Source organism: Lutjanus erythropterus, chromosome 22 (assembly GCF_056507025.1).
Source record: "Lutjanus erythropterus isolate fLutEry1 chromosome 22, fLutEry1.hap2, whole genome shotgun sequence".
Lineage (NCBI taxonomy): Eukaryota > Metazoa > Chordata > Actinopteri > Lutjaniformes > Lutjanidae > Lutjanus > Lutjanus erythropterus.
The window spans coordinates 23,326,454-23,351,669 of record NC_139338.1 but is presented as its reverse complement, the minus strand read 5'-3'; the positions used below and the strand labels follow the sequence as shown (position 1 = coordinate 23,351,669).

General features: G+C 38.3%; 1 protein-coding gene across 3 annotated transcripts in view; it reads right to left on the bottom strand.

Moving 5' to 3' along the window:
• Window positions 1–2,840: 2,840 nt before the first annotated feature.
• dgki (diacylglycerol kinase, iota) overlaps window positions 2,841–25,216 on the bottom strand; it is an 82,997-nt gene continuing 60,621 nt past the window's right edge. Inside the window, exons 14-34 of one of the 3 annotated variants that reach the window (XM_084710943.1) lie at window positions 24,992–25,117; window positions 23,592–23,670; window positions 23,224–23,279; window positions 22,246–22,308; window positions 20,585–20,658; window positions 18,664–18,775; window positions 18,420–18,506; window positions 15,881–15,993; window positions 14,367–14,429; window positions 12,338–12,438; window positions 11,786–11,865; window positions 11,440–11,484; window positions 10,724–10,793; window positions 9,957–9,997; window positions 9,681–9,805; window positions 8,861–8,886; window positions 7,800–7,837; window positions 7,042–7,162; window positions 5,830–5,866; window positions 5,404–5,503; window positions 2,841–4,338 (exon numbers count right to left, since the gene is read on the bottom strand). In XM_084710943.1, the coding sequence (XP_084567069.1) occupies window positions 4,228–4,338; window positions 5,404–5,503; window positions 5,830–5,866; window positions 7,042–7,162; window positions 7,800–7,837; window positions 8,861–8,886; window positions 9,681–9,805; window positions 9,957–9,997; window positions 10,724–10,793; window positions 11,440–11,484; window positions 11,786–11,865; window positions 12,338–12,438; window positions 14,367–14,429; window positions 15,881–15,993; window positions 18,420–18,506; window positions 18,664–18,775; window positions 20,585–20,658; window positions 22,246–22,308; window positions 23,224–23,279; window positions 23,592–23,670; window positions 24,992–25,117 (1,668 nt within the window). In that variant the 3' untranslated portion in view covers window positions 2,841–4,227. The remainder of the gene's footprint in view (window positions 4,339–5,403; window positions 5,504–5,829; window positions 5,867–7,041; window positions 7,163–7,799; window positions 7,838–8,860; window positions 8,887–9,680; window positions 9,806–9,956; window positions 9,998–10,723; window positions 10,794–11,439; window positions 11,485–11,785; window positions 11,866–12,337; window positions 12,439–14,366; window positions 14,430–15,880; window positions 15,994–18,419; window positions 18,507–18,663; window positions 18,776–20,584; window positions 20,659–22,245; window positions 22,309–23,223; window positions 23,280–23,591; window positions 23,671–24,991; window positions 25,118–25,216) is intronic. The other 2 variants (XM_084710944.1, XM_084710945.1) reach the window with 2 other exon arrangements.

Here is a 25,216-nt window from a genome sequence, read left to right as displayed (position 1 = left end):
AGTTCCTTATTTAAAGGGCTACTCCAGAGATTTATCGTTGCATTTATCGTTACAGTTTTGGGTTTTGCGCAAGACAAATATAAATAAAGTTTGAAAATGGGAAGTTGGAACAGCAGAGGCTGAGAAACGCTGACTGTTAGACTGTAATGTGGGTCATCAGAGTTATTTTCTCTTTTGGGACTTTAGAGAACTCCCTTCAAAACCACGGAAGATATTTTAAATCTGTTTTCACAGAATGAGATGGACTAACCGTTCAGTCTGTTTAATGCAAATGTAGTGAATTTATATTAAATTAGTCCAAGTTTAATGGGCGAAATTTGTGTTCTTGAGTTAAGCTTGAAATGATAAGAAACTTTCTAAAAAATAATTACTCTTGGTATCTCGAAATGATGAAATAATATGTCAAAATAATGAGAAACTTTCTCAAAATTATAAGTTAATATCTCAAACTAATGAGTTACTTACTGTATCTCGTTTTCATCACACTGAAAAGTTTGTTTTCATTTAATAAATGGAAAAAGTTTTTGTAGCTCAGGTATTGCATCTGAACTGTAGATTTCTTTATTACATAAATGCAAAGGATCATATATAAACTTCAGGTCCACTTACTACATATGTTCTGATGCACTGAGCGACATAAATGAAAGCTATGAAATGTCACTGAGACATTTTTTCAAACTGGAAAAGATGCCTCAACTCAATGTTGAAAAAAACGGTTTTAAGGGTAAAGAGAGAAGGAAATAAGATGAATGGAAAATTTTAAATGAAAAGCAATGACTCATAAATAAAAATAATAATATTTGAGTAATACTGTGAATCTGGGATTTCCAAAACAAACCTCCATGTTTAAAAGCCAGACTCCTACGATGGCTACGTAAAAAGCTTCAGTGGCCCCCACAGATACTTGGGAAAGCGTTTCCTACTTTATATATGAATTCAGTTGACAACAGGTTATATCAAAAGAGAGCTCACAGGGTTGTTTAAAAGTTCAATCCATATTTGACATACATGCACACACACACAAAAAAAAAGAAATAAAAATAAAAGAACAAGACAATCATAAACCCAACCAGCACTGAAGTAAAATTGCACATTCAATACTCCTCGGTGCTAAATGGTCGACTATGTTCAAAACATTAATGTAATGTAAACGATTAATAGAGAAATGCAAAAAGACGTCATCTATTCATATTGCATTGAATATGGCTCAGATTTTTCTTTTCTTCTTGGATAAATGCTGCAAACACACACACACACACACACACGCACGCACGCACACACACTCGAGCATGTGTACGTGAGATACACACAGACACACACACACACACATGATTATTACACAACACACAGTCTGTTATGTACAGGCTGCACCCAGAGAGCTTTCTGTTGCAACTGTACTAACTTCTCTTTTTTGATATGGAATGGGAATACTGTCACACACACACGCTCACACAAACTCACACACACACACACACACACACACACACAGAAGCTGCATGTGAAAAGCCTTGTCGGGTCAGGAGTACCACATACACACGATCCCGGTGTGAAGAAGTTTGTGTGACGGCAGCTGGAGACTCAGACGTTTGAAGTTAGTGATTATGCTTTATTAAAAAAACGCCTGTTTTTTGAACACAGTTTGGTGCGTCCTCCTCCAGGATCAACTGGCTGCACTAACTGGACGTTCAGAAAAAAAAACCTGCGCAAGAAATTTACGGTTGAAACAAAGTGTAGGTTTTCCCTTCATACTGATCTGGATCAGTCAGTGATATGAGGAATTCAGAGGCCACTTTGTTTAATTTGATTTGATTTAAAGTGTTTTAAGGAAAGTTTTCGACTGAGTTTTAGTCCTGTGATGCTCTGAATTACAGCAGCAACCATTCATTATTTTCGTTCTCTGTTTACCTGCCAGAATAATTAATGGTTAATTGTTTGGTCTGTAAAATATATAATGCACATTTTCCCAAAGCTCAAGTTGACATAATGTCCACCCGACAGTCCAAAGATATTTCATTCATGATCACAAAAGACTAAAATTACCAACAAATACTTTTTTTTTGAGAGGCTGAGAATTTTTGGCATTTCTTGAGGAAAACATGTAATTTTCTGTTGCTTACTGGACTAATCTCCACTCCAGATTTTAATGTTATTACTTATTGATTTTCCTGTCAAATCTCATCTAGTTTGAATGTAAAATGTATTAAAGTACTATTTTAAACTGTCCATTTATTTTAAAATACTGTGATTAAAGTCAGATAGCACAAAAAGTCTATATAAATGAGGTGTAAAAGTATTTTACGTTGCATTTCGTTTCTGCTGGGTGCCGTTATTCTGACATTATTGAACTCTAAATATTGTTCAAGTCTATAAAAAATTCTTCAGTTGTCTAAATTAATGATTCAGAGGAAACTGTAATTAAACACTAACAAATTAAAACTTACTGGAAACTTTTTTTTAAAAGTTTGTTCTCAGAGTAATTCTGATCATCTTTTTCATTCTTCTCTATGTAATTTTGCAAACATTTTTCATATTGTAATATAAACCAGTATATAAATGACCTCATTAATATCTTGATAATGACTTTTATCCAGATTGTTCTGTCCTCTTCAGAGACTTTCTCCACTTTGACGACAATAAACCTAAATCTTTGTTAAATGTTTGTGTTGAAAAAAGACAAGGATGCACAGGATGAAACAGTAAAGACAGGATAAAAATGATTGTAGAGGCGTCATGAAATAAAAAATTGGATAACCTAAATGGATTCTTTTGGTTCTTTTTAAAGTTCTACATGGTTCAGCTTTGTTGTATATCTCAGATTATTTAAAACCACATTTTGCAACAAGAATTATCAGGTCTGACAACCAGATGGTTAAAGGGATAGTTTGGATTATTTGAAGTGAGGCTGTATGAAGTTCTACACGACGACTAAACACTGACTGGATAAGTACCTCACTTCAAACAATCTGAACTATCCCTTTAAGGACAAATAGCTCAAATACTGTGAAAGAAAGCAGTAGTTCCTAAATTTTGTGTCTTGCGACACCTTAAAACAAATCAACACCCACAGGGAGCAGCTGGACCAAAGAGTGATTATTGTATGTCTGAGAGGGTTTTAAAAGGGGAAAATCTCAAGTATTTCACAAGCAAAAGGCAACATTTAAAAAAAAAAATATATGATTTTTTTTTCTTTTTTATGTCTTTAATCTTTTTGTGAGCCTTGAGATCTACTTTTGGGGGAACCGGCGTGATAATAAAGTCCTCATTAGAAGGTCAGCTGAGTCACAGACTGGAAATTTGCAATTTATTACACATTTATTTAACTACTATGGTTTTTATTTGGTTTGCTTTCAATTTAAACTTTTGCCTGTTAAGTTTTGCGTCATTTTCTGGTGTTTTTATGTGCAGGTGTGATGCATTGTGTAGCTCTGGTTTGAAAAGGTGTTAAAAATAATAATAATAAAAATAAAGATAAAAAATCAAGTTGTCTTTTTTCCTCTCGGCTTTCCTTCTGTACTTTAACTAAAGTGAGAGAGCTGAAGAGACTCTTGAGCTCTGTGATGTTATTCAAGTCCTCCGTTGACCCAGTAATGAAATGATGCTGAATGAAACATTGTCGTGACAGTGTTCAGTTTTGGGGAATTTACGAGCCCGCTGTGACAGACTGAAATAGATATGACACTACGTCAGTGCAATGTCTTTGGCACACAGGTTTTATGGGGTAAACATATAATCTTTTAGTATTTCCATCAGTTCTGAAATTAAACTTTATGTTATAGTGATTATTTTCAACACTTTCATTCTTAAAATATGAACTGTGACCAAAATAAACAACATGTTTTTATGAGTTCGTATCTTTTAAACCAACAGTGAACTCACGACCCCGTGACGGCTGCTCAAAGTGCACTTGCATCCTGAACCACTAATAGTCCTACAATCAATCACTCAGTCAATCAATCAATCAGCACGACCAATAAATAGAATATGAATAAATAAATACAAATAAATAATTGACCATTAAAATCTCCACTGCGGTGCTGCTGTGAGCTGAAGCAGTTCACTCCTCTGGCGTGTCTGGTTTAATTTCTCCGACGCAGGAGTTAAATCCAGACTCGGTTCGTCTTTTTGTTGTTTTCTTTTTGTACACGTTTCTGTCTCAGATTCGTCTCCACTACGAGTGTGTGCAGAGTCCAGAGAGACAGAGCGAGTGTGTGTGAGTGTGTGCGCGCCTCAGACAGCCGTCTCCAAGTCTTCACGGTTGGCAGAAGATGTGTTTTGTTGGGCGCTCAGGTAGGTGGCGAGCTCCGAGTCTCCCTCCGCTTGGTCCGCTGGTGTCTTCCCCTGGAGGACAAACACACAATTTTTTTTTAGTGTTCAAGGTTTGCCACGGACCCCTGGGGGTCATAACAGGGCACAGACCAAATGGTGTACAGCAGACCAAATGACTGTAAGACACAAGCAGACGCCATATTTTTCATTACTGCTCCTTGAAAATTGGAAAAAAGTGTAAAATTGGTGGTTTTGGGGCCCCAGTCAGTCCCTCACAGCTTATACATACGGACATTTCCATATCTCCCACTAAAAATACAGTGTTTGATTGATGGTCTGCCAGATTTCGAGAGCAAAAATAGTGACGCAGGACCATGAAAATTAGCGTGAAAGTAAGTAAAGTAAAGTTACAAGTCCCTTCCATACTGTGTTAGAGAGATGTGAGGCTTATTATGCCCATTGGACCACCTCTGCACAATGAAGAACTGAAACAAAATGAAACGATATCAATAAACCAAACTAAGTCTGATCACATGGTGTCGTATAATTAATTGAAAGCACTTCTTTCTGGGGCATCCAGGAAGCTTAGATTAATAGGACGTGCCCCAAGTGTAACTGCAGCTTTCCAGGTTCAAATCTGACCGCAGGCTTCTGTTAAATATCCTTCCAAGTCAAGTAGGTTTCATCTGTATGGCTGAAAATCACAAATTTGCCTCATTTCACCTCAATCTTCCTGTCCCTTTCTATTAGCTGTCAAATAAAACAGGCTATAATGCATTTGGTTTGTGGTGATTTAAATAAACATTTACTTTGTGGTTTCTGCTTTCACATTTTGTCCACAGTTTCAACAGAATGCAAGTGAGGGATTAAATAAACAAACGGTTTGAGACAGATCAGGCTGTCTGAAGAAAATCAGAAAGCTCTCTGGGATTTCCCCCGAGAAAAATTTATACACATCTGTCAAGACAGACCTGCGTGACCTGATTATCCACACATGTACCTCTTGAGTCAGTATTCTGCAGATACGTGCCATGCTGGTGCTCTTGATATGACTCAGCTTGACTTCAGGGAAAAGTGTGTATGTGCCCGCAATGAGTGTATAAGGTTTGTAGTCTTAACATCCCTCTCTGTGTTTACCTGGAAGTTGGTCTTCTCGAGCGACGCCCCGGCCTCCACGAGCAATCGACACACGGCGTGTTGCTTTTCTGAGGCTGCTTTGTGCAATGCTGTGTCCCCTCTGCGCAAAAACACACACACACACACACACACACAAAGCAGGTGTCTTGGATCAGATAAGCTGTGCGGACGTGCAAAAAGTCACAACTGATGGCCGACGTGTGGTTGAAAAGCTACAGGTAAAGATTACTGATACACACAAAATAACCACACAATATATCAGTAAATGTGTTGTAGAGGGTTCCCGGGAAAAGGAGGAACAGAATGTTTTAACTTTTATCACATTTGAGATGGCTTTATTGTGTTCAAAATGTTTATTCAGAGGGGGATCAGACACCTACACGGAGATTCTTTTAGGAAAAACAAAATTAAAAGTACCCAACATACTTCTCTCTGTCTGTCAAATCCAGGAGCACCTTAGAGCCTGAGGAGAGAGAAACACGAGACACATAAGCAGCTGTGGATCTGATTTAAAAACATATAAATATATTCATATTAAAAGAGAGATTTATCTTTTTTTTTTTTTTTTTTTACAGTTATCCGTAATCAAGGCAACTGATAGCTGATATTTGGATTGATTTTAGATTTCACACAGCTAAAAACTTAATTTTAACTTTTTTCTCATGTGCAGTAGACTCTCCGAGAACTGTAAATAAACTTTGAGGTGTGAAATTGGTGCATAAAGTCACATTTTTAAATGTCAGTATTATGGAATTAACTGACTCACCAAGGCCTCTACATGTTCTTCAGACTGGTGTATTTGTCTGACTTTTGTAAATTCAATCATTTGGAAATATACTGTATAATAATTTTAAAACTATTAGTCTGAGCTGCTTCCATGCTCTCACAACTAAATAAACATGACAGCTATGTAACAGTGTGGTGATCTACACTATTGTAGTGTAGTGTAACTGTCTTGTTGTAAAAAGAAAGCTACTTTAGTTCTTTGATCAAAGACTTTCTGGTTCCCTTTAATAAAGAAGACAAACATTTAAAGAATAGCACTTAAATCAAATGAGATTTACAGGAATCTTACAGAGGAATGCAAGTAATCTGTTAATGTTTGTATTCTTTATCTCACTGTTTATTGTTTATTCTCGTACAGACATATCAGAGCTGTTTTAAGGTACTGCTAATGCTAACCACACACTTCCTGCTGCTTCATATTAAAAGCATTCAAGACATGGGTCACTAGTGTTGCATGGCGGTCACTGGAAATGCAATATATTTTTCACAGTATGATTTGTTTGGCTGCCATGTGAACAGAAACACCTGCGGCTCCTCTGTTGCATTTCTGCAGCTCAAAGAGAATTTGCTGCAAAATAAAACCACACATACTGTTACCACCAGTAACCACGGGCGTAGCCTCATCAGCTAGGACTGAAATCTTTTGGGATTTTAACTTGAAACGTGTCCAATTTTTGATTTTCTGTTGAAAAGCAACACTTTCTTCCTGTTTTGTGCTGCAGATGTCGTCCCAAGTGTGAAAGACAACATTTAATATATTTGTTTTAAGTAAGCAGGACTTATTTATTCCAAAAGATACTTAAAGATATTTTCACTCACATATACCTGCATGCACATTACGCAGACTCTCACCCTGTTGCAGTATGTAGCTGACCAGGTCAGTGTGTCCGTTCTGGGCGGCTATATGTAACGCTGAACAACCTCCAGAGTCTCGAACCAACAAGCTGACGCCTCGACGGACGCACTCTGACAGCTGGAGACAGGAAATAGAAGTGGATCAGGATTTTTTTTTTTTTTTTTACACACCCACCATAAAAAAGTACTTTCATCAGATCTTCCAGCTTTTGTCACTGTCCTCCTCTCCCTCTTCTTGCATAATTGTTTAATTAATTATCTGTATACATGTTCTGTGTGTGTGTCGCACGAAGGAGCTACAACTCTCACTTTGTTGGACAACTCTGTGTTGTATAATGACAATAAATCCCTTGATACCATCTGTTACAGGTGCAACTATTATTATTTTTTACTATAATCATTGGTACTACCATTTTGCCAATTTATTAATATATCGCTTGTTTTTTAAATTGTTTAGTCTAAAAATTCTCTAACAAAGAGGTGTTAAACACGTGTACATGTTTTAGAGCTGTAGAAAACACTTTAAACTTAAAATTCGGTCCGAACCCAAATATTTTCATGTGTGAAAACAGACCTTTATCACAAAACAGGGGCCTCAGATGTTCCACGGTACTACTTTGAATGAACTGTTTTTATGCTGAGTCATTATTGCTTTTTCAAACTGTCCGGTTGAATGTTTATAAATCCCAGTGGAGAGCAGAAAACTGGTAAAACTGGTTTTAGTAACACATTCCTCCTGTGTGTTTGTACTTTACCATGGCAAGGTCCCCTGTACTGGCAGCTGTCAGCATGGCTGTAAACAGACAGAAATCATCAGGTTAGATCTCACAGAAGAACACGGCTTCGGCTGACTGAGTTCTGCAGACTTTTTCAAGCTTCCATGAACGAACAACACCTTCCTCTTTCTCGGAGCTCTGCCTCTGTGTTGAAAAGCTCTCTATAGTTTGGATGACTAACTATGAACAAAGCACAGGGAGTTTTTTTTTTAACTCTTGTTGATCACCAGCCAATTTCTGCTTGGCGTGCAAACTGCCTTTGTGTGTTCAAGATAAAAGTGAGAAGTGAGAATCAGTGCAGATTTTGTTTGTCTCAGAGGGACACTTGGCACTTGAACTTTCTGTTTCGCTTTCCCACAAATCTCGTCAGTGCTTTGTCCTGTAAGGTGACGGCCGAGGTTATTTCCTTGTAGAGGAATGTTTTAATGGAGCACGTTCCACGCTGAAATGCTGTAATCTCAAATTCTGCACTGAGCACTTCTGTGTATTTCAAGGGTGTTTCTGTTGCAGCTACATGCAAAACTGAATGTGGACAAAAATAAAAAACATGTCGGGACATGTGAGGATGAGGAAGAACAGGTTCATTAAACTGGAGAGTCCCAGGAATTACAGTGACTGAGTCCTCACATGAAAGTGGATGACCACCCCACAACAAACATCCTTCAACTTCTGCAATTTTTCCAGAAAGGCGAGTCTCCAAACACGTTATTGTTCTAAACATCAAACGCTCAGCAAAGGGGAATACACACTGCTTCATAGTGCAACAGTTCCCTTTCACATTGCATGATGAGATATCTTTTGACTGGACCGTCTCTTACAGAAATAAATACACAGATATGACAGATATGAAGCTGAGAAATAAATCAAACCAACACTTTTCTCAACTAAAGGAAAAGTGCATCTTATTAACAGCAAAATAATCAAATAATACCTGTCTGAAAGGTTTAACAGGTGTCTAAACTGACCACAAACCCCTAAACTGCAGCTACAAATCATTTCTATACACTTAAAAAAGAAAGAGAAGAGTGTTTGTGTTTTACCTTGTTCCTCTGATGTCAAGGGAGTCCTACGAAAAGAAATGATAGAAGGAATTCAAATGTGAAAGTGGCAGTGCTGCAAGTAGAGATTCTGTTTTAATCTGTTGATCGATTGTTTACTATATAAACAATAAAAGTATTTTAATAATCAAATGGTAATTATAGTTATTTTGAAAGCACAAATGACAAATGTTTGCTGGTTGCAGTTTTTAATAGACAATGATTTCACTCTCTCCAGCATCATATGTGACAGTAAACTAAACATTTGGGTTTTTTTGTCACAGTCTGCCTCTTTGTCCTGACCTCCGCTCACATTTCCCACTTCCTCAAAACAATGCCGTTCTCTTCTGGTCCATCAGATGCCCTCGGACTTTCCCTTCTTTCCCCGTCACCTGACGGCTCCACCCATCCACTAACCTGTTTCCACTTGTTTCATCAGACCTCCAGTTATTTAAACCACACTTTTTCATCCCCCCCCGTCAGTTCAGTCCAGCTGCACGTTGTTTTCTTGCCTTTTTTTTCTCAAGCGACTGTCACCCAAATCTGTCTTTCTACCTGTATCTACATGTAAAGCTTTCACTACCAGTAAACCTCTAAAATCATCCTGATGCTATTTCCTTACATTTTATGGACAAAACGATGAATTGAGAAAATAATTTTCAGATTAGCCAATAATCAAAATAATCATTAGCCGCTGCCCTGATGAGATAAACTAATTTTTTAACATAAAATATTAAACTATACATCACAATGTTTCATGTTAGAATCACATTTTGCAACTTCTTCTTCTTCTTTGTAGTGTTTCGTATGTTTGCTGACGTACCCAACAGTAGGTTCCACTACTAGATCAGGCATCCCCGTGGACGCTCCCTGGCTCGCCACTGGTCCCTCATGGTCGAGGATAAACACCTCGTCCTGACAGATTTCTGTCACAAAGTGGAGGTGCTCCTACAGACACACAGGTGTGTACAGAATAAAGGTGTGTAAATGTGCGAGCGGGTAAAATAAGTAAACATTTGTCTCGCGGCCATAAATCCATGAATTCAGTGGTTTTTGAACTGTTATTTTAAGCGTTAAAAAGTGATGAAGCGATGTTTACCTGTGCCTTGTCAATGCGATAGAAGCGGTCAGCTGATGTGGCTGTAGAGGAGAGACAAGACTTTAGAAATATGTTATGTTTAATGATTTTAACTGATTTGAATGATTTTATAAAATAAACATAGAATACGTATTAAGAAAGAAAGAAAAAAAGATTTGAGTGATCTTTCAGGACTTCAGCTCAGTTGGTCTTTGTTGTCATTTTATGGATTTGTTGAAGGAGGCATCAAGTATCGTTTGTGTTTCTGTTTTTTGTTTTGTGTTGTATCAAGGTTTATGTGATAAATCTATTTGTCAAGTATCTGTAGTGGACATACCATCTATTTTGATTGTTTATTTATGTTTTGAGTAAGAGGAAGTCAAATAAGATTTGTCTTTTCCCTTCTTTTCATTCATGAGATGTGCAAAATGGACTTGTGTAGTGATTGTGAACAACTTTAAATATAAAAAATATCACCTGAACAGTATTACATTTTATTTTATTTTATGTATCAAGTTTTATTTTTTACTGTATAATTTTATTACTGTCTCTCATGTCCTCTGTTGAAGCACTTTATAATGTTAAGAAAAGAACTTAACAACAAGTTATTATTATAATTTTGACACCAAAAACAAAAAAGGGTTGACTAAGGTCTTAAGTGAAGTGAACTTATTTATTTAGTATAGAGTAGTAGATTAAGTATTTTTGTGTGTGTGTGCTCATCTTGATCATTTATCTCCAGGAAAACTTCCTCACTGGTCAGTAATTTCAGTGTTTCAGTCACTCACAATCCAAGAAGCTCCAGTTGGGAGAGAGTCTACTGGTTGAACTGGTCCTGGGGACGCCTCTGCTCTCATCCTGAGGACAAAGAGACAGACACTGTGATCTCTATCGACCCTTTACTGAATGAAAAAAAAAAAAAAATTACACAGGGAGTTATTTGAAGAGTGAGAAAGTAAAAGAGAGAAATCCAGACAGATTAAGTGCTTCTTTGTGAGCAGTAGAGCAATCAATAGCAAGACAGAGACAATCAGGACAATGAGGCAGTGTATAGTGTAGTTTAAATTAGTGTTTTGAGACAGCCAGTGTTGTCCTCCCACCACAAATCACCAAAACAATGAATATATATGATTATAATATTAGTTTATATTGCACATGTCCAGAAACATATTTTCTAGTGTGAAAGGAGAAGTCTTTACTCAACATGGGTGTCAGACTGTAAAATATCCATTTCATTTATTGTATTATCTTGTTTTTGTTTTACTATTAAAGGGTGCAGTTTTACTTTCATGTTTTGTGGAGCTGCAAACACCACTACAAGTGTCATAACCATCATATAAATGATTTTTTGTACCATTTCGAGAATGAATTTCTGGGAAAAAGTCCCTGACATTGTGACAAAGACTTTAGACATTGTAAAAAGTCAGGCAAATAGCTTCTATACCCTTGAAAAACTAACAATAACTAATCTTTTCCTGCAGAAGGACACCCAAAAGTGATATACCTGATAGTGCACTCTGTGGCCAGTAGATGGCGCCTGGTGTAAGTCCTAGCAAGCACAGCAGACAGGTTTCAAGGTTAACAAACAGCCAAAGCATTTACATCCAAAACTTGCACAGATGTTAGCTCGATCGGTTGGTGAGTGTTTCCCACGTGAGACACACAGCTAAAGAACAGCTCTGCATTCCCAGGGGTGTCGGCTGCTGATTATCCGTCTATAAATAACTTGCGCGGGGATGACGCTGCAAGCATCATGAAATAATGATGACCAGGAAGAAACAGAAGAAGGCAGAAAGAGGAAGAAATTTCACGTAATGATGAGCTTAATGAAGATAATGAGGGAAACTTGCCTCTTGTAATCTGTCAATATAGAGTCTGCATGTCTCCAGGTCACAGTCGCCCCTCACCACCACAATGCCTACTGGGATAGCTGGGATACACAAACATACATTTTAGACCATAGTGAGTTGAAGATATGAGTTTAACCTGCATTAACTGTATTTTTACAAGCTAGAAACACATCATTGACATTTTATCACACTCTAAGGGTGATTTTATGGGTGTAAAAAGGATTATAAAAATACCTGTCTTGATTTGTACTTTGTTTTAAGCAAGTCATTTATATTTTCTTTTTTAAAAACATAGGCTACATTCTACCAAGAGTGATATAACTGCCATTTTACTCTTACCAGTGAATTGAGAATTAACTGAGTCACTAGATGGCAGAAACATTCTGTAACGTGCTGTCCTGTGTTTACTATGTGTTTCTGTGTTCCCTCAGAGTTGCTGAAGGTGGGAGTTTTTGGCGCTTTTGACATGTGTGACAGAAAAAAACTAAAGAGGCTGTTGCCGCTGACTCCTCTGCCCCCTCAACATACGTAAAGATGGACGACGTGACTCACAGATGTCTCGTAGTCGTTCTTTGTCGTATTGCAGCCGGTCGTACTCCTGCAGGCTGATCCGATTCACTCGAAGACGCAGACGATCCGGAACTGCGTGGGGACTGGGGAGGGGAAAAACACACAAGTGCATGTACGTGCACACACACACAGTTCAGACGTGTCCAAACACACAAATGACGAGGACGCACACATTCATGCACAGACACACATAACACACACATCACAAACCAAATCTGACCTTTTGCAACATAAAGACACTCAGTTCCTCGTCTGTCGTTGATGTTAATATAGTTAAGGTTTCTTCTTAAGTTTTCTTTCTGAGCTCAAGTTTTAAAAGTCTATCTGATAACTGGAGGTTTGCAAAAAGTAGTAAAAGTTATAGATGCTCCCCCCCGGCAGTGCAGCTTTCACTGTAAAGATAAAGGGCTCTGCTATCCTCCCGCGTCATGACCCTGAATCTGTGTTTGAGTTTGAGGCGAGCCAACAGATATTTAAGTCAGTGTTTGTGGGCAACATTGCCTTCAGCGAGGATAGAGGTTGATGAAGGCAGAATACTGACGTCAGAAAAATGGTGGGCGATAAGAAAAAGTACAACGAGAGAAAACACTGTTGGTCGCGCAGCAGCTGTTGGCAAAATTACCCAGCCTCAAAACCTTACCTGCAAAGGAACAGAACAGGTGTCAGATTAAAGTACATTACATTAATGACACGTTTGGGAGTTTTTTTTCATACACAGCTGAAGCAAAAATAAATAAATTAAAAAAATTACGACAACAGCTTTTCTGGGGGAGGGTGTGGACATCAAGTGAGAGCAAAGGAGTGGTGCAGGTCTAATAGAGCACAGCTCAGGGTATAGTTAAAGGTAAAGGGACTACAGCGGGTAAAACATCAAGACAAGAGGCAGAAGCACATTTAGAAGTGGAGAGGCTTCAGCATGCTGCCATACAGTCTCTCTCTCTGTCAGTCTCAGTCCACACATATGACTTAACACAAACAAAAACCTCACATTCAACATGATACGACTCAACTTGGGTTCAACCAATATGAGTTTTTGAAGCCGACGCTGACAGAAATTTGTCTGAACTGATGCTGAAAATGACAGTTACAGCGTGTCGGTGTTTAGGAAACATATTCTGATTACAGAGGCTACTTTTGCCATTTTCAAAGTTATAAATTTGACTAAAAGGTGAAATTACAAATGACTCATTTGGTTTAAATGTAAAAAAAAGGTCTAAAAATTTTGGTACATACGTTTGTTGTTTGTTGTTGTAGTTCTAATTTTAATCACATGAGGCTAAAGTGCACCCCTATTAAAACTCACCTGAAGGAAAACTTGAATGCTTTGAGTCCTCCTGAAACACAGGGCAGCGGTCTACTGCAGCCTCTTGTGGCCAAAATGAGTATTACAACAATAAACAAAATATTACCCTTTTCTTACTTGGCTCTTCAGGGAAATTGTGATGGGCCATCCTAAAATTTTCTGTCATTATTTTGGCATTATTACTCAAAATACATATTTGATTTTACATAAACATACATTTTCTTGATTGAGTATAAAAGTATTTGTTGTAGCCCTAAAATAAAAAGGTTTATTTATCACATTTTATGTACTTAGTGAAATTCACTGAAGCATGCTCCTTTGAAAAATTCATATATGTATAAATATGTGTTTATAAAAAAAAACTACATAAAGAATGTAGTACATAAAGAATGACCCAAGCACAACTAAAAACAGTTGTCATGGGACATACAATAAATAAAATTACTCTGAACTGAATTGAATTGAAGGTAAAATACCTTTTTATGTAACAAAATTAATTTTCTGTCATGTAATCAATCAAACTGCATCATATCAGTGATTGAAAACAATGACTGGTTTCAATATCATCAAATCGATTATCGGTCGAACCCGAGACGAAACATGACACGACACCACCGACTCACATCCACTCACACAGACATGAACACAGACATGAACACAGACATGAACACAGACATCCACACAGTGACAGAGGGCTGAGGTACTTACACAGAGAAGGAGTCTGGGGGAGCAGAGAGGCGGCGCAGATCAGCTGCACACACCTTCTGAATACTACCGCCGCACACACACACACACACACACACACACAGAAGAGAGGAGGAACGTATGGCGGTGGGGAGAGGGGGAGGGAGGAGGAGGAGTGGAGGAGAGAAGACGAGGAGAGAAGGAGACAAGGAGAGGAGACATGGGAAAGAAGGTAATATAACAGAAAAAAGACAGGAGAAGGAGATGGGATGAGGAGCAGAGGAGGAGAGGAGAGAGGAAATGGAGGAAAGGACAAGAGAGGAGATGAGTTTGGGAGGAATCCAGAAGAGGAAAGAAAATGAAAAAGAAAAGAGAATAAAGGAGAGGAGGCAATGAAAAGAAAGGAGATGAGACAAGAGTAGAAGAGAGGAGAGAATGGGGAGGTAAGGTAAGAGGAGAAGAAAGACAGGAGATGAGATGAGGAGCAGAGGATGAGAGAAGACAAAATGATGAAGAGAGGAGGAGAAAGGACGGGAACAGTGATGGCCAGAAGAGGAGACAAAAAGAATAAAGGAGATGGGACAACAGTAGAGAAGGAAGACAGAAAGAAGAAGAAAAAGAGAGGAGGTGACAAGGAAGGAAAGAGAATAGAGAAGATGAGAGGCAGATGAGAGGAGACAAGATTGGGAGGAACCAGCAGAGGGGAGAAAATGAAATAAAGAGGAGGAGAAAGAACAGGAGGAGAGGAATAAAAAAAGAAGATAGGCAAGGAAATAAGAGGCGACAACAAGAGAAAAACGGAAACGAACAGGTGGAGAGGAAGGAAACAAAGCAAGGAGAGAAAGGTGAACAAATGAAAATAATAAATAATCAAAAAGATCCCAGACATGTTTTGGCAGAAAGAAGAGGAGGGACAGGAGGAGGAGGGACAGACGGAGAAAAGCCCAGAGGTAAGTAGACAAACATCGATAGCACAGTACAGTACAGTAGCATAGCAGTACATCAAGCAGAGACAGTAGTTACTGCAGCTACAGCGAGTATTTAACCTCTACTGTGTCTTTCCTTGACATCGTGCACACGTGTAGAGTGTAAATCGACCCACATATATACACAGAGATATACATGAAGAGTTATTAGTGTCTACAGGGATGGAGGAGGGTTAGTAGCCACACAGTTTCAGATATAAACTGCTGAAAGAAATCAATAAAATTTATTCTAGAGTAGAGGGAAAACCACAGTGTTAGAGTATTGCAGTGTGTCAGTGGAGCGCTTCTTCCCTGCTGCTTTTGTTTTGATTAATTCGAGTGGACAACACAGATATTCCCTGCGTTGATTGTGGTTTGGCGAGCTGAAGAGCGATGTGGGACATTGAGAGGAGTGAATGTCAGCTCCCACTAAACAGATTGTATGACTCACTCAGTGCAACCCGGGCTTTTACAACACTGCTGGCCTAGTTCCTCTGTCTCTATGTGTGTGTGTGTGTGTGTGTGTGTGTGTGTGTGTGTGTGTGATGGTGCATTTGAGTGAGAGAGACTCACTCGTTCAGCAGGGGCACAGAGGTGCGTCTCTTGCTCTTCTGGACCATGTTGGCCTGGTTTCGAAGGGAGATGCGGAGAGTGGAGGGAGCCAGTCGACACGGCTCGCCGTCCACCTGCAGGCAGACGCACAAAGACACAACGATCAAGTAAAAAAAAAAATGAAACAGAACATGTAACATCGCAGTTGTTACAGGTTTTGTAGCAACATATGCTGCCATCCAGACAACATCTTTTGTAGAGACGTCCCAGATTGTCAACCTGTCCAAACTTTTTTGGAACGTGTTGCAGGCATCAAATTCAGAATGAGTGTATTTTACAAAAAAACAACAACAAAATTTATCAGTTTAAACATTAACTATCTTGTCTTTGTACTGTATTTAACTGAATATAGTTCGAAAGGCTTTTGCAAATCATTGTGTTTTTAGTTATGTTTTAGACAGTGTCCCAACTTTTTGGAAATTGGGGTTTGTAAACAAAACTAGTAAAGCTTACAGGGATAGTTCACCCAAAAATGAAAATTCAGTCATTATCTGCTCACCCTCATGCCAAGTGAAGGTCAGGTTTAGTTTTTTAGTCCACAAAAGTTTCACAGGAAAACAGCATTGCAGACTTTCCCAACCCGACATGAGGGTGAGTAGACAATGACTGAATTTTGATTTTTGGGTGAACTATCCCTTTAATTTTGCACAGAAATTTATTCTGGAATGCCTCTGAGTATACGCTTAAATTAGCACATTTTTAATGAAATCACAAGTAACGTTACGTCAGTATAGAGCCTAAAGTCTAGCAAATTTTGAACAAAAGTCAAAGGGTCTTAATGTTGACACTTAAAAAAATCACCACCAGCTATACAGCAGCTAGCCGCAACCGTTGTGTGATTTAGGTGATACTGAGTCCATTTTATGTTCTATTGCTCATGATTTGAAAATTTCAAGGTTCCCTGAGGAGTTATAGATGGTGGCTCTGTGGGGCCGCCTCACAATAAGTGGGTCACTGTTTTGTTGGGGGCTGCACACTGTTCTGACAGCTGATTATTCTGAAACCCCAATAGTCAGAAAAGTGTCCCACTGGACCGAAAGCCCATTTGTCTGACAGCCAGTTATCCCGAAAAACAAACACCCATTGCTCCAAAGGCCCATTCAAAAAATACACATCCTTCCTGCAGTTTTTAGGATTAGAGGCGAGGGTTAGTGTGTTACAGTGAGAGTATGTATTTTTGGAGCAATGGGTTTCTATCAGACAAATGGTTTTTTTTTGTTTTGGTTTTTTTTGGTCCATTGGGGTTTTCAGAATAATGGGCTGTTGGAACAATGGCTTGGCACTGTTTTGCTTATTTTCAGCATGTAACACGTGGGTGAAGAGATAAACAATCCAACCAGTGAATTCACACTATACCACTGGGATTGGTCAACGGGCGCCGGTAACACAGGGGTCTCAAACTGGCAGAACCAAGCCTACGTGAGTCTGAGACCCCTGCAGGAACACAACAAGAGATAAAGTGGTGAAAACAGAACACTGCAAGTAAACAAGTCTGGATTTTAAAGACTTTCCACGGGGAACCTTTAAAAGCAGGACAGCATATTAAAATTTTCTTTTGATCTGAAACCTTTATGTGGCAGATTGGATTTTGTAGCACTGGGGACAGAAGAAGTTTTCTGATTGTACTTTAAGGTCTTTAAGGTACTTTTTGTGTCTTTTAAGTTCACGTGGGATGAGTATTTGTATGCATATGATACGATAAATGCACAACTTTCTAAGTAACTTTAGGTCTGATCAAAGAGAACGTTCAAAGAAAAAAAAATGCTAAACACACATTTCAATCAATACTAAAAAAATGAACTAAGCCTATCCAGTCCTCCTCACTAGTGTTTTTTTTTATTTTAATTCCTTGACACATAAATCTTTTTTTATTCTGACGTCTTTGTATCTGACTCACCCAAGATGAAAAACGTCTGGCACGGGTGAGTTATTTTCAGACCCGAATGTATCACAGAATAAATTGTCCAAGACAGTTCGTTGAAATATGAGCTTCTCCCAGCATGAAATATTGATTCATATATCTAATTATACATCAACATACTGCATAACTAATGGTACATGACAGTATGTAGTCACATTTAAGGGTGACAGACTGTAATATTCATGAATACATTTAGTTAAGTAGATCTCAGGCTCTGTGGTGTGGATGTTATTGTGCACTTTTCCTCTGCTTGATGAGTCCTGTGTACAAAACATAAACTTTGCATTTTCTTTTTCCTGCCATGTTGTGTGAAATGTAACTTTGTAAGCAGTTAAACATCTTAATCATAAGAACAAAAGAGTTTGCTGATAAGCTAATGTCATCCTCAGATCTTCTGTTATTTTCTGTATTGTTCCTCAGTGTATAACCAGATTAGAATTCTGCTGCAAAAATGTCGCTCCATCTTATCTTGCTTCACTTTTCAAAGATGTAAACTGTACATGCACATGATAATACAGGAAATTTAGTTGATTTACAAAATTATTTGGCCAGGATGCTGGTGAGTGTGTGTGCACTCACCTGAACAGGTACGGTCTTGAATGTAGTGAGGACGACTTCTCTGCACTGGTGCAACCTCTCTCCGTGACCGCCGACCTGTAGCGCCGCCTGGTGGACAAGAGGGAGACTTACACCACTGGTTACAAAAAAAGGAGGCCAACCACAGAAAAATATACATTGGCCTTTGATAATACGTAAACATTGGAGATGTTTTCTTTGTCACTCCTGCTTTATTAAGTATTTATTTTCTAGTTTTTTCTCTCACCAGTGAGGCCATGGTGAAGCCAATAACTTCGATGCAGCCGTCGTCATGACGTTGCGGTTCAAAGTCTCGGTGGTCGCCTGTGTTTCCCCACGGCATGGTGCCAGCACAGTACCTAAAGACACACATGAAAACCTCAAATATAAATAATAACATCAAGCTCACCACAACACCTCGACAGACAGCTAAATTAATGGATGTTTTTAAGAAATGTTAGAACAAAATGTCAGTTTCAGACTGGATGGTTTCCAGTCAGACTCATCTTCCTGTGATACAATGAAGATTTTTCCCTGAGTATAGTTAGTGAACATGTTTTCATTATTTTGATGTCTAATCATGTGTAATGTTGTGATTCCAGGGTGGTGTGGGAGGATTTTACTAAGCAGTAAAAAGGAGAGACCTCATGTCCTTGCCTCAGGAGCTACTAACCAACTTTAAGGGATTTCATTAGCCGGGTATTCACTGGAGAGTTGTAGTCTCTCATCATTTTAAGCGCATTTGCTAGAAGCAACCACTGAATAATTACAGTTATGAAAATGATCCTATTGAAAGATGTTGTTTGTGCTGCTTTCACATGGATTCAGACAGACAGCAGATGGACAAGACCTTCTGGACAGCATGGAAAAAACAAAGAAACAGTTCAGCAGAATGACATGATGGTAAAACAATACACATATGAAGACATGTTTCTGTGGTCATCTTTTTCTCTTGAGTTGAGCTGTGTGAACACAAAAGGTTTATTTCTCTAAAATTTTCGTCACAACTTTGTTCATATCCAAGTTAGTGAGCACTTCTGCTAAGATAATCCATCCACCTGACAGGTGTGTCTTGGACTGGTCACAATAAAAGACACTCTAAAATGTGCAGTTTGAACTTCAATAAAGGAATTTATTAGGGACTGAACTTTGGCTATTTCACATGCGGCTATAGATACTATTTTTTCCCTGTAGGGCAAATCAGGGCATTCAGGTTTGCCTGAATCCACGTGAACTAGGGCTGAACAATCGGTCGCAAAAATATTGAAATTGCAAAATGGGCAAGTGCGACATCCAGATCACAGGAGCTGCAATTTTTTACAAATAAAAATGAAATGTATTCACTCTAATTGGAAAGGAAGCGTTGTGGTGCTGTAGAGATGCTGCAAGCTACAAATTAGATTCTCCAGCTTTAAGGGAACATGCTTGTTTGGTACAGAAAATGAATCTGGAATGCAAAAATAACATTTTTAAATATCATTCAGCCCTAATGTGAATGTAGAATTATCAATAATAATCCAAAATGTCAGACATACAGTTTGTCCAACCTGAATGGAAATGAACTAATTAACTATAGATTGCACAATGTCACATTATAATTAGTGTGTCTGGTAAAATAAATTACTGTACGACTACAGTCTTGATGAATAAAACTGATTGTATCGTGTAAGATTGTTCTTTCACTGATTCTGATTAAAGGTTTTGTCTTATTATTATTATTACAAGGAGTTTTTAACTGGTCATAAAACAGTCTCAGTTTAATACTGATGCTTCTATATGACCTACATAAGCAAAAGAAAGAAGACTGGTTATTTCTGTATGGTTGTTCTTAATGCCTGCCAGCGGTCAGATTCTCCTTGAAATGACCTGAAGAGCCCTTGTTTGCATTTTCCCAGGCACATGAGCCAGTTAAAAGGAAGCAGGAGGAGATTTTTCTTCCGGACGATTTTATTTTTGACATTATATGTTGTGGTTTTGGCAGTGGAAACACTACTGCTTTTGTCCACAGGGGACTCCAAAATGAAACACAATATGAAAGCTGCTTTAACTTCAGCGGGACTCTTTAATAATAAAATGCACTGCAAGAAAAGAGGCGCCACTGTGACACGAGCCACAGTGCAACCAAACTCTGTAGAGGAGTGTAGAGTGGACTCTGTATATTCACTTACCTGGGAATGTTTAGAAACACAATGCACTGAAATTTCAGCTCCTGGATCTTGGGAGTTAAGTCGGTACCATCACACTGAGAAGGACAAAGACAAAGAAAATTAAAATTCCTCCCTGTGGTTTACAAAAATACAGTACATGCACTCATGTTTGCCGTTCCTTTCACTTTACTGTACAAAACAACTGATTTTCACTCTCACATCCTTGACTTGCTTTGACATGTTGCATCAGCTTCATTCTCAGTTCTCAGTTTTCATTCTCAGTTTCGACGCTCTCCCTCGGCCCTCGCTCTTGTTTTGATGCGGCAGTTGGAAAGTGATTGATTCGGGTCAAAGGTAACATCTGACCGACCCACTCAGTTCTCTGCGAGACCCTTCAAGGACTTGTTGCGGCAACAAGGAATGAGGAGGTGTAATGTGTCATCTTCTGAGTGTAGATTATGTTTCAGGATCAGTCTTTTTCATAAGGAATCAGAATTTTTCAGCAAGGATGCTGTTATTTTAATTTTTTAGCAAAATAACACTTTTACTGAAATGTCTCTGTGTTTCTTCTTGTCAACAAATCCCATGAACAAAACAAACACATTCAATGAACTGATCTGACTAACAAGTATTTTATTTATTTTATTTTTGTCATTTTATTTTTCTAATTTAATGGAGCTGCTGCTCAAGAACAGATACACACCCACTGAGCTGAAGAACAAGTGAGAGAAAAACAACCTGCAGAGCACATCTAACGCAGCGTATTAAAGATTTCTTTGGAGCTGGTGATTGTTGGAACAGTGGAAAGCCTAGCCAAGACTGTTTGGTGAATTTTATTTTGTTTTTCTGGTGTGATTAAATGACGTAGGTTTTTTTTTTTTTTTTTGATGAGTTAAGAAGGGAACTAAGCTCATCTTCGTTCACTGAAAGAGAGAAACTTGGATTCAGAAGGTGTGCAGTTGTATTTTATAGGTTATAATAAGACATTTTGTGAGTTGATTTTGTTTATTTATTGGACGTAGCAAACTTGCCTCTAGAAAACTGATTGATTATCAAATGGTTAGCATTTTATTTAATAATTGTTTCATAATCTATCAATCACTGGAACGCTATCCATGATCCTTTTTTAAAAGATTTACACTTCCTATCTTTAAGCTGAGTGGCACAAACAGGGTAAGGAAGCACTGAGAAACAAACTTTTTTTGACAATTACAAAAATACACGGTACAATATTTCCACCCTTATCATTTAACATTGGTGTAGGATTAGTGGTGTTGCTAAATACCAGTATTGATCATAACTATGATATTTAAATAATTATATATTGATATCATATTAATAATACACTCACGATAATATCATATAAATAATCCCAAACATGCAGTGAAGTGAAAATGTGATATTGTGACAGGCCTACCTGGGATTATCAGAAAGTATAGGAAGAAACTCATCTGCAGAATCGATAATGAAAATGATTGATAGTTGCTGTTCTAATCTACAGAGGTCAGCGGTCAGTAGCAGCATAGCGGCCCTGATAAGGATTAAATATCTGCTGAAGGACACTTGAGCACGGCGGATGTTCAAAGAGCAGTTGAAGGACGGTCTTTCTAATCACCCGGCTGACCTGCTGCCCAGACATGTCGACTTGGAAAACGATACAGAGAGAGTGTGTTAACACTCACCACCACTCTGACGTGCTTGGACAAGTCCCTGGAGCTCCTCTGGAGGAAATCTGAGAACGCAGCCTGCGAAGCCACAAGCACGCACACACACACACACACAGTCACAAACACACACACACACAAACAGAGAAAAGGACCCAATCAAACAGAATTACAGCTCATTACATTTCCCTCATTAAAAAGAGATAACTCCCCTGCATGCTTCCTCTCAAACTCCCACCCATCATTTGGTCCTTAAATCTCTCATCCGCAGCTCCCTAAGAGTCACATTTAAGATTTCCTATGATCTGAATAAAGCTTTAGAACTGAATGCAAACGCAAAACTATACATAGTGCAAATGTAGAATAAAACATTAAAACAAATTATGTAAAAGCATGACATCCAAATGTTTACTAAAGCACATGACTCTCTTCATTATTAATCTAAAATGTTTTGGCTAGTAAGGCAGCCTACAGTTTATCTGGTTTCCCCTGCTCTCTCTGTCTGGTTTAAAGGGATAGTTTGAATTATTTTAAGTGGGGTTGTATGAGGTGTACTTGTACATAGTGAGTGTGTTACCTACAGAACCAGTTTGGAGAAATTGAGAGGAGTAACAGCAGTGGTGTCGCGATATTTAGGGTATAAAACAGGCCTTTTCTAATGTAAAAGGCTGTCTGACAGCAAGGTAAAGTGGTAAAAATATGCTAAATACAGCAAACACTTAAACTGATATTGATTTTTTAGGTGGCTTAAATATGTTTTGTTGCTGACTCTGTCCACAGCAGTACATTTCTTAGGTTCCTACACTGGTACTCTTGCTGCTTCTGACAACTGCCACCTACTGTAGGTAATTCAGTACCTCATGCAACCCCACTTCAAATGATCCAAAGTATCCCTTCAAAACAGGCAGTGAGAGCAGGAGAAACCAGATAAACTTTGGGCTGAAGGAGTTTTAGTGTGTGAAAGTGAATGTGCGAGAAGTCAAGTGGGACACTCACTCCTGCATAGAACATCTTGTTGCGGAAGCGACTGTTAAACTTCTCTGGGTTGGCCTCTGGAAAGACAACATCAGAGAGGCAGAGAGAAAGAAGCAGAATACATTAAATATGTTGCAAAGCTACTGGAATTAAACATGAAAAAAATAAATAAATAAAAGACAGAGGCGTGGAGTAAAACAAGAGGAGAGAAAATCTGACTCATTCGCGCATGCATGGATGCTTATGTGTTTTTAATATTTTATTTTATTCTGCTGATCGTTCGGTGGAGTGGGGTGCATTAACGCGAAAGAGAAGGACTTAATGGAATATAAATAGAGTTAATACAAGGTGAAATGCAAAACAGAGACATTAAAATAGATTTCCCCGACCTCTGGACTCGTGGAACTCCAGGGTGACGTGAGCATCGAAGCCCAGGCTGAAGTAGTTGTTGAACACATTCAGAGGCAGCTGAGGACACAGGAAAAACTATTAAAGTGTGTGTCCTTGGATAAATATTATACAATTTATTCACATAGACAGCTCATACATGCACACTGTAGAGTACTTTCCATTGCCTATAATAATGTCCATCCATTCCATCTAGTGATACTCATAACCGTTTAAACACATTACTGTCTCTTGCACTTCAATATTTTCTTTATGGAGTTTATTTCTACCAGACAAATGCACCAATATTTGCTGTTTTCCAGTTGTGAGGATATTGAGTATTGAACGTCAGGATTCATTTACCTGTTGATCATGATTGATGTGTCAATTTTTGAGGTAATTTCTTGTTTTTTCTCCAGTCAGAATGCTTTCCTGGAGCTGTATCAGGAGTTACTGTTCAAAGCGATAATTTCCAGATGCTTTTGTTTCATATTAAAAGGTTTGAAAAGGCAAATCACACTGAGACTTTCTATTGTGAGGCAACCACAGAAGATGCATTGTATTTGTCACTTTTGTCAGTGCAGATCGTTGCTATAATTTGAAACGAGCTAGTTTGCCAGTTTGTTTTCCAGTGGAGCAGTTTCTAAATCTTTCAGGGACGAATTGTACAACAAAAAACAATAAACAATTTTCTGGTAAGATGAGCGGCAAGAATTCACTGTGATAAACAGTAATGCAACATGCAAAGGCTCCCTACTTTTTGAAAGATGCTACAATAAAAGTTCTGCACATATTGGCTTTAAATTTTTGCCTTATTCTTGAGTCTTAACCCTGAAATAAGGCGTGACACTACAGGTGAATAAGGTACAGATTTTAACCTATGGATATCACCACGAAACGTCCTCAGCTGATTACTTACATTAAGACAGTTATTTATTGTATTCCACGTTGTCTGGAATCTCATGTTTAAATATGCAAACAAGAAATTGTCTCATTAAATATGCACTAATTTGCATGCATTTCTAGGACAGAAATCTGAACACTGGGAAAAGCCAGATTTGAAATTCTAGTTTTATTTTGGACTTTATACCACTGCATAAATCAGAAAATACTGTCAGCCATTTAAAAAAAATCAATTTCCACCAGGTTTAGGAATAGAGTTTTATATAAATCCGTCATCAGTAAATCATAAATGATACATAAGACATGTATTGTAAAATTCCACACACTTTTACCACTATTAACAAAATATTGAATCAAATCCTTAACATCCTTTACCTCAGGAGAACTCTACAGATGCAAATACACAAAGTGTAGTAAAATAAACTCCTAAAACTCCTAAACAATCAATAAACACACACGGACCCTAACTGCCAGCCCAGACTGAAAGCTCACTTCTGACCTTCTGTGTGCCCTCCTCTGGCTGCACTGCACTCTTCTCTACGAGGAGGTTCCACCGGTCGAGCTGCACCACTGAACCGTCCTCCACGTGACATAAAACCTTGGACACCGGCTCGTCTGTGTAACCCTGCACAGAGAAACATAAATAAAGACACATTACGTAACATATACATGTATTTACATAGCATTCGATTTATGAAGTTATTCGTTTTATTTTGCACTTCCA